This window comes from Lampris incognitus, chromosome 11, assembly GCF_029633865.1.
Source record: "Lampris incognitus isolate fLamInc1 chromosome 11, fLamInc1.hap2, whole genome shotgun sequence".
Taxonomy (NCBI): domain Eukaryota; kingdom Metazoa; phylum Chordata; class Actinopteri; order Lampriformes; family Lampridae; genus Lampris; species Lampris incognitus.
The window spans coordinates 45,417,567-45,426,769 of record NC_079221.1 but is presented as its reverse complement, the minus strand read 5'-3'; the positions used below and the strand labels follow the sequence as shown (position 1 = coordinate 45,426,769).

Genomic DNA, 9,203 nt, shown 5'->3' with positions numbered 1-9,203 from the left:
ACAGTGGTTACCCAAAATGCTCTCTTGTTCCTCTGGACAGCGCTTGTTCCCCCCCCATGTGCCTCCCCTCTCCTTGATCCGGTCCCAATTACGCAGATCCTTACTCCTCCAACCTGTGGCTCCCCCCCTTCTCTTGGCACCTAACACCAATCTACTACCACTCATTTAGCTAGACCACAGCCTCTTAAAGGAACTGCCTGCTCTCATGTCCCATCTTTAAGATACATCAAACAAACACCCACACTTTAGATAACTAGCAGTCCAAACTAGAATTTTCTCTACGGTGGTCCTCCTTTTTCCTGTCTACTCCAGCCAAGATGTGTGCAATTCTCAGTTCCTTCCTTTGGCTTCTCTTCCTAAATAATGTTGCATAGACTAGTTCAGTCTGAACACTGGTACCAGATCAGCTACTGTGATGTGCACATGAGTAGTCTTCTGTAAGGACCTAGTTTTGGCTCACCTGGTCTCAGATCAGTGCTGGAAAGAAGCTGCAGCCTTTTTTTTCTACACTAAATGAGCGTTCATGTGGCCACCATACCATGCGGCATGTGTTGTTTTTGCTTAGTAAACGTGCATGGGCTCTGCAGGCTCCCCCAGAGGCACAAGCATATATATATATAATCTATTTAACTTATATATATATATATATATATATATATATATATATATATATATATATAAGCATATGTTTAAGAATAGAAGTTCTTTGCCACCTGCATCTCTTCAAATTGATTTTTTAAAAGAAAAAAGTGTCACTTGTCTGGCTATAACTTATACCTGTAAAACTGCATTATTGCAAGGACTAGATGATGTTACAGCAAGCATGCATCCATTCAAAAACAAAAGAGGCTATTTTGTATTATAAGACTAGATGGATTTTAGTAGGTTATTTCCTGGATCATTGGATAAAGTTAATTTCATTTTTTTTTTTGGAGGTAATCAGCCGTTTACAGTGTTGCGCTTTAGGGACCGCCTCAGATAACCGACTTGGTGTTGCTATAGAGAGTGCAGATCTCAGTCCCATTTCAGAGGCCTCATAAACTTGTACTTTATTGTTTGTTTTCTATCAGCCTGTTTATACATTAGAACAATAGTAAATACTCATCCTACATCTCGATTCACCAAAAAAAAAAAAAAGAAAGAAAAAAAGTTGAGAATATATTTGTCTCTGAAGCTGTAGATGCCTTGTTGAGATCACCTTACTTTAGATGAGCTGTACCTAGCTGTGAGATAAGTGGACCGTCTAGCTTCTCCTTCCCTGACCCAGGCTGAGACCGCACATAAGAGCTGTCTGTTGTGTTGAAAAGCTACTTCGAGTACCGGTGAGGTGTGAAACCTGACGTTGAGCACCGGGCGCTCCTCTAGAAACCGTGCATCAAAAGATCCTCTGCTATTTTTTAAAAGGGACGCTACCGTATTGGGGTGTTTTTGTGGCATTATATGGAAAAAGAACGTGGGAGAAAACGTACAAAAAAAAATAAAATCCGTAAAAAAAAAAAAAAATGTGGAAAAATTTCATAAAAAGAAAATTCCAGAGGTAAGGGAACGGCATCTGTTGCAGTGTAACGTAGTTTCCTCTTTTTTTTGTTTTGTTTTGGGTCGCCATGTGTGGTGTTATCCTGCCTCCCTCCTATTGCCCTCATCCAGCTGTTTGTTTGCTTCTGTGTTTTTTCTGCATCCCCCCTCCCGTGCCCCTCCACCCCCAACCTACAGCAACTGTACATGTATTTAAAAGGTCAAGTAGATGTATGCAGTTTTTCTCCTGTTGATATGACACTAATTACAACAGTTAAAGACAATAAAATAAGTACAAAAAAAGCGTTATTGGAGAGCTGTGTTCTTTTCTATTCGCAGTACACCTGAAGCTGCAGCTGACTGGCTGAGACTGGTTGAAGCAAGTGGAGCCAAAAACAAAGAGGAAATTGGGAGTTTCTGAAAAGTTTATTGTGAAATTAGGGAGGACGGTACAATAACTTAAGACTCGGGGCGACTAGGTAAAGGAGGGGATTCGTTTTGATGGCCATTCCCGGGCCAAGCCAGTCACTTTAACTGAGGCAGCCAGGGCGGTGGTGATGGGAGGAGATGGTCCATCCCATCCTCCCCTCTCTCACTGTTCCACTGGGAAGACCAAAGATGAGAAAGGCCCAATGAGACAGGGCTGGCGTGTGAAGAGCAAGGAGACGTTGAGTGGAGAAGATGACGGCTTCCAACAGAGGAGGAGAGACGGAGACCACCGGTTGAACAAAAGAGAAGGAAGAAAAAAAAATAAAACAAAACGAGAGATGGGTTTAGAAATGTCATCTCATAGTCCTTTGTTTCCCCGGGTGGGGCAGGAAACAGTGAGTGGATGTCTCGACACCATGGGGTCTGCACAGATCCGGTGCTCAGCACAGTGGCAGCAGCTTCCTTACACAGACATGATGTGCTTGACAAAAGCTGCAGATGAGGCCCAAGATGGCACACAGAGGGGGGAGGGGGGGGACAGAAAAACAAGTAAAATTTAGAGGTTAAGTCAAAAAAAAAAAGATTAACCAACTTTTCTAAATATATCATTGGGTGTTTTCATTCAGGGCTGGTTGTCGCACAAAATATTTCAAATATCCACTTCAGTGCAAACCATCCAACAAGTGAAAGAGGAGCAGATTGTTGATTGATTAAACTGATGTCTTACTTTCTGAACTACGTTAACATTTTGTCAGCATGACAACAGATTTCTACAAAAGTATATTTGTTTGTGCAAGTATTGCATGCAGTATGTTATTATAGTGAAAGTACATGCACGGCACTATAATGTGATAGTTCACTTAAAAGAATACCATCACTGTGTTTTAATAAAACGTAATATATGTGGTTAAGTAAGCTCTTAAAAGCATTTTGTGCAGTAAACTAGAACGACCGGGATTTCACTACCGAAAACGACCGTGGGCGGTCAAAATGACCGCCGGTTTTTAAACTCTATACTGTCAAGGTAAATAGCCAGTTGAGACATTAACGCATTGCATGTGTTAGTATGTCTGTTATTAAACTAACTGACACCAACATTACTATTTTAACAACTTTAATACTATGTTTCAAACAATTTAAAATGGCGGCTGTCCAGCGCCTGTAAATACTGCAAGGCGTCGGTGGTAGTCATGGTGCGTCTGCAACCAGACATGTTGGAAATAATCAGAAATCAAGTTTAGACTATTTCTCCCCACTGGGTGGCGCTAGTGTGCTTCTAGGACAGAGCAGTGAACTTTGCAAAGGAAATGACGCGCCGACACACGTCATAAATAGTGACATGACGCGCATGGTGACGCACAAATTACGCGCCGTCTTTTTGACCGCTCACGTTCGTTTTAGGTAGATCTTTCCCGCTGGAAACGAAACCGTTCATTGTTAGAACGTGAAGTAGTTACAACGGAGATCAATAAATTATTTACTCAGTTCGGGAATAAAGCAAAAATGGAGAAGTCCTACGGCACTAACTGGGAGCTACATAACTGGGAGGTAGATCTTACATTTTTTGTGCGATTGATCTAAAACTCATTTTAATGCAAATATGTGCGATTTTAGGAGCACTCGGGGAGCGGCGGGTCTGTATCTTTTTTCTTTTCACAAAGCTATTAAACTTTGAAAATCCAAACCCCTCAAAATGGCGGCCTTAGTCGTTCTAGTGCTAGACGTTGGTCGTTCTAGACCTGGTCGTTCTAGTGCTAGACGTTGGTCGTTCTAGAACTGGTCGTTCTACTGCTCGACGTTGGTCGTTCTAGACCTGGTCGTTCTAGTGCTAGACGTTGGTCGTTCTAGACCTGGTCGTTCTAGTGCTAGACGTTGGTCGTTCTAGAACTGGTCGTTCTAGTGCTCGACTTTGATCGTTCTAGAACTGGTCGTTCCAGTGCTAGACGTTGGTCGTTCTAGAACTGGTCGTTCTAGTGCTAGACGTTGGTCGTTCTAGTGCTAGACGTTGGTCGCTCTAGACCTGGTCGTTCTAGTGCTAGACGTTGGTCGTTCTAGACCTGGTCGTTCTAGTGCTAATGGTGCCGGTGGAGGAGATTCCAGGGCTCACCCTCATAGTTGACACAGCCGTTCTCATCCTCCTGACCCTGCATGAGAGCATCGATCTCAGCTTCAGTCATCTTCTCTCCTGTGGGGGGGGTAGCAGATTGTAAGAAAGGTATAAATAACATCTACACACACACACACACACACACACACACACACACACACACACACACACACACACACACACACACACACACACAGTGTACGGACAGCAGGGCCGTGCCACTCACCCAGTGTTGACAGGACGATACGCAGCTCGGCGCCCATCACTGTGCCGTTGCCCTCCTTGTCAAAGACACGCAGACCCTCAACGTAGTCGTCGAACGTTCCCTTGTTTGGGCTGTTGACGATGGTCTGGAGCATGGGCAGGAAAGCCTCGAACTCTATTCTCTTGTTGGCCATGTCTGCAAGATTTGAGGCAGGAGTAATAAGTCAGGGGAAGGCAGACACCACTCACGTCCCAAGTGTTACGTCTGACAAACCCCAACCAACACATATATTGAGCAGGAAGGCAACGAGAGGATGAGTCGGCGCAGGGGGCGTTCTGGACAGGTTAGTCGTACCGTCAGCAGAGGGGTTTCCCAGGATGGTTTTCACCTCCTTGTTGGTGGGGTTCTGTCCCAGGGCGCGCATGATGTCAGCGATCTGGTTGTAGGCCACCTTGGCGTCACCCACCCTGTCAAAGAGACCGAAGGCCTCCTTGTAGTCTAGGATGGGAGAGAGAGAGAGAGACACGGAGGTCAGTGTGTTTTTATGTTTGGCCATTGCGCAGTGTGTTTTTATGTTTGGCCATTGCTCAGTGTGTTTTTATGTTTGGCCAGTGCTCAGTGTGTTTTTATGTTTGGCCAGTGCTCAGTGTGTTTTTATGTTTGGCCAGTGCTCAGTGTGTTTTTATGTTTGGCCAGTGCTCAGTGCGGAGCAGCAGCAGTTTGCACCAAGACCACCGTCAACCGTCTCTGCTGTTTTGTTCTTTTTTTACAACAATATAACCGTTTTGCTCATTTCCTTTACACATCTGGAGCAGCATTTTGACACATTATCCATTAAAGATACGGAAACGCACAACTGCTAGCCCCCGTTTAAAACGTCGTGCATTTGAAAATCTCTGCAGCGTTATGCCCATGCACGGGAGACACCCTCCCTGCCTGCACGCGCCCGAATGAATATGGCTGCAAATCACCGACGCTTCCCCTTCTGAAGTGTAACACAATCCAGCTGTAAGGAGAACAGGTTTCTGTGCTCTGCCTCTGCAGCGCACATGTGACCGCCCGCTCGGCACCTTTTCTCTCGCATCGGATCGGGGGGGGGCTTTTCGAAGCCCACTTCGCAGCCGAATGTGACCACGTGGTGCCAAGTTTTCTATTCCCAAAACAACGTGTTTCCAGGGGCCCGTTTTAAATAATATACGGGCGACACAATTTCTTAAATTTGTATTTATTTATTTTTATCATTTCTCTCAGCACTGTTTGACAAAAAGTAGCATTTATAAAGGCAGGCAAATGTCAACTGGGGGGGGGGGAAACACTTCTGCTTTTTGTCTGTTATTTTGTTTATAACGCCTTGATAGTAAAGACAGTAAAGAAAACTGAAGGTGGAGTGTAGATGTAAAGGCTAAATATAGCTCCGTTTCAGACCAACGCTTGCGCTCCTGCAACGCCGTGGATCGTATGGGATACATATTATTTTGGGGATACGAAATTTGGCAGCACGAGCCCCCCCCCCTCCTTTTACAGACAGGGAGGGCGCAGCAGTGAGCAGGGGTGTGAAAGCTGGGCAAATTCGCCTCCAGAAGCAGCGTGTGACCTACCTACCCACCTACCTACCTACCACGCAGCCGGGATTCCAGCTCTTCACCCCTGACGACTCAACATAACACACTAAAACGTCCCACATTGGCGTTTTGTGGAGGGTTGGAGGTTGTCTGTTTTCTGAAGAGCATCAAAACGGAATAACCGACTACCTGGTGCGAGGCCTCGCCAGAGGGCAATTTACACGCCGCATTATGTCAATAGCCTATATTTATCTAATGTAGTCCAGGATAGCCTGGTTTGCTCTGCCTCAATCCCACATTTGTTTGATCGGCATCTGATGAAGTAATTGAGGAGGGTGACAGGTGGGCCTGGGGAGGTGTAGGAGGTGGCACGACAGTGATAAGATGGCAGCAGTAGAATGAAAGTTCACTCACCCTCCAACTGGTCTGGGGTGAACTCAACCTAGGGACAGACACAAAACAGCAATGAGTTTTTCTATTGTCTATTAGAAATCATTATCTATTAGATTATTATTAATATTATCTATTAGAAATCATTCAACAAGGTGAGGGGTGTGGGTCTTAATCAGCATGTCTTCCCCCTATAGGGGCTTGTGTGTGTGTGGGGTGGGGGGTGGGGAGGTGCATCAGCATTGCCGCACCTTGAACAGATAAATCAGTTCTGATCTGAATGGATTTTGAAGCCTTCAGACTTGTAGAACAAACAAGTGAGGTGATACCGTAGCACAGTGTTATCGCTCGGTATTGACTGCATGCTGTTTTATCCTCATAGAAACACCCAAAATATGACCAGAAAACCACCAGGATAAGAAGCCCAATGAAAAAACTGCTCAGCCATCTCCCCCCGCCCCCCCCCCCCACATCAGATCTGCAGCAACGTCACGTTAATGCTGTAAAAGGAGCAGCGGCGGCACCACCACGTTCACGCCGTCAACACACACGGGCCCTTCCTGCACCAATAACTACACCCGGCCGTCAGACTTCATGTAATCTCTGCCAAATTTAGCCCCACTGTTCGAAGACGGCACCTGATCTGCGGCGGGCCATGTTTAGATGCACCAACATCTCCACATTTGGCGGCACCCAGCGTTGCCATGTACATGCCGTCGCCGCGCCTTTGGGCCAATCAGCGGAGCCGTGGGCGTGGCTTAGGCGGCCGGCTGAAGGAGCGCTGTCCTTGGTGGTGTTGATTGCGGGGCTTTGGCTCGCGGAACTGGATACAGTGCGTGCGCCTCGATTCCAGCTCGCGGCAATGACGGTGTTCAGCTTCTGCTGCTGTTCTTGCTACTGTTCTACTGCTGTTCTACTGCTGTTCTTACTGCTTTTCTGCTACTGTTCTACTACTGTTCTATTGCTGTTCTGCTACTGTTCTACTGCTGTTCTTACTGCTGTTCTACTGCTGTTCTGCTACTGTTCTACTGCTGTTCTACTGCTGTTCTGCTACTGTTCTACTGCTGTTCTACTGCTGTTCTGCTACTGTTCTACTGCTGTTCTACTGCTGTTCTTACTGCTGTTCTGCTACTGTTCTACTGCTGTTCTCTATTCTATAGCTGTTCTCGCCAATTCATCATCCAGTCAAGATGCGTTTATGCGTACAGCCGTACATCGTTTAGGGTCGCAGAGGATGTCACGGTGTTGCCATGACATTCATATTACACTACACAAAACAGGTGGGCATAAACATAAACGGTCCAAAAGGCAGGCCCGGCCCGGCCCGGCCGTCCTCACATCCTCCACCCGGATGAGGAAAACCTCCACAGAAAATGTTAAGGGGGGGGGCATCAGAAGAGGGATTCACCTTGCACTAAGTGCGAGTGGGCAGGAGATAGACAACGAGGTCATACATTTACGACTAATATCTACACGTCCAAAACAACGGTACAAAGTGCTGCACAAAAATAACGCCCGTGATATGCATAATGTCTGCTCTCAGAAAGAAAGCAAAAAAACAAGTTTTATCTCAGATTCACTGAACTACGTGGTACTTCCCTGCCAGCAACAGTCAGAACGGAAAGTCGAGGGGGACACTCCTCCAGAGGAGTCGTCCCATCACAGCCCAGGCTGACAGTACCTTGACGGCGGACAGGTCCACCGCGGGGGGGGCGGCAGGTGCGGGTGCTGGTTCGGGTGCCGGTGCCGGTGCAGGCTCGGCCTTCTTGGCGGGCTCGGCCTTCTTGGCGGGGGCCTTAGCGTCCTTCTTGGGTGCCATTGTAACAGGTGCTTGGTTTCTACCCTAAGGCGGACAATTCCCGATTCAGGTGACGACACAAGGGGTGCGGCACAAAGTGGAGGGGACTCGGAGCACGAAGTGGCCCTCGCGGTGTTTATATATGAGGCTATTTATCTCCTCGCCGTCGTCAAAGTCGTCCCGCTGGGAGGATTGGACGGCGCGCCAAGAGGGGTGGAGGGTCTTCTCTAAACTTGGAGTAAGTGGGCTGTATTCCAGAAACTGTTCATCCTGCCGCAGGTCTAAAACGAACAAGAAAATATAGGAAACGACGTAAGAGGTTGTCTGGGGTCAGCTGACAGCCTGGTGGCGTTTTGCCGCCTCGCACTTTTTCTTATTTAGGGCTCCGCTTTTACGCACGCCACTGCGCAGGAGTGCCACGTCTCAAGACCTTGGCTGTCCGAAGTGGACTAGACGCCGCTACGGCATTGTTCTGTTTTCTGTGGACAGACTTGGAGGTTTATCGGGTCACTTCACCTCGCCGGCGTTTTACCTTGCTTACGCTGCGTTAGCAGAGATGCGTGAGAGAAGGCGTCGTGCCATAACGCACGACTTGATTTGAATACGCGATGTCAGGCTGGCCAGCTGGTAACACCTGCATCTCACGCTCCCCGTAACTCCTGCATGCATGGGCACATTACAGCGGGAGAGAGAGAGAGAGAGAGAGAGAGAGAGAGAGAGAGAGAGAGAGTGAGGGGGGGGGGGAGAGAGAGGAGAGAGAGAGAGAGAGAGAGAGAGAGAGAGAGAGAGAGAGAGAGAGAGATAGAGAGAGAGAGAGAGAGAGAGAGAGAGAGGGAGAGAGAGAGAGAGAGAGAGCGAGAGAGAGGGGGGGGGGAGAGGAGAGGAGAGACAGAGAGAGAGGGAGAGAGAGGGGGGGGGAGAGAGAGAGAGAGAGAGAGAGAGGGAGAGAGAGAGAGAGGAGAGAGAGAGAGAGAGAGAGAGAGAGAGAGAGAGAGAGAGAGAGAGAGAGAGCGAGAGAGAGAGAGAGCGGAGAGAGAGAGGAGAGAGAGAGAGGGGGGAGAGAGAAGAGAGAGCGAGAGAGAGAGGAGAGAGAGAGAGAGCGAGAGAGAGAGAGAGGAGAGAGAGAGAGAGGGGGGAGAGAGAGGAGGGAGAGAGAGAGCGAGAGAGAGAGGAGAGAGAGCGAGAGAGAGAGCGAGA

The 9,203-nt window shown here is 47.7% G+C and overlaps 1 protein-coding gene across 1 annotated transcript; it reads right to left on the bottom strand.

The window, feature by feature from the left end:
- Positions 1 to 1,922: 1,922 nt before the first annotated feature.
- On the bottom strand, positions 1,923 to 8,128 carry myl1 (myosin, light chain 1, alkali; skeletal, fast). Its single transcript, XM_056290188.1, has 6 exons — positions 7,890 to 8,128; positions 6,233 to 6,260; positions 4,611 to 4,754; positions 4,278 to 4,451; positions 4,052 to 4,129; positions 1,923 to 2,436 (listed from the first exon to the last, which is right to left on the bottom strand). The coding sequence occupies exons 1-6, from the start codon at positions 8,025 to 8,027 to the stop codon at positions 2,408 to 2,410; spliced, it is 591 nt and encodes a 196-aa protein (XP_056146163.1). The 5' UTR covers positions 8,028 to 8,128; the 3' UTR covers positions 1,923 to 2,407.
- Positions 8,129 to 9,203: the final 1,075 nt, after the last annotated feature.

Bases quoted from the DNA above. Each gene is read 5' to 3' on its own strand.
- myl1 (XM_056290188.1), bottom strand. From the start codon at position 8,027: ATGGCACCCAAGAAGGACGCTAAGGCCCCCGCCAAGAAGGCCGAGCCC. The intron at 4,755-6,232 runs GTGAGTGAACTT...CTCCCATCCTAG, and splicing joins CACCCCAGACCAGTTGGAGG to ACTACAAGGAGGCCTTCGGT. The intron at 2,437-4,051 runs GTGAGCCCTGGA...CCTCATCTGCAG, and splicing joins CGGCTGTGTCAACTATGAGG to CTTTTGTCAAGCACATCATG.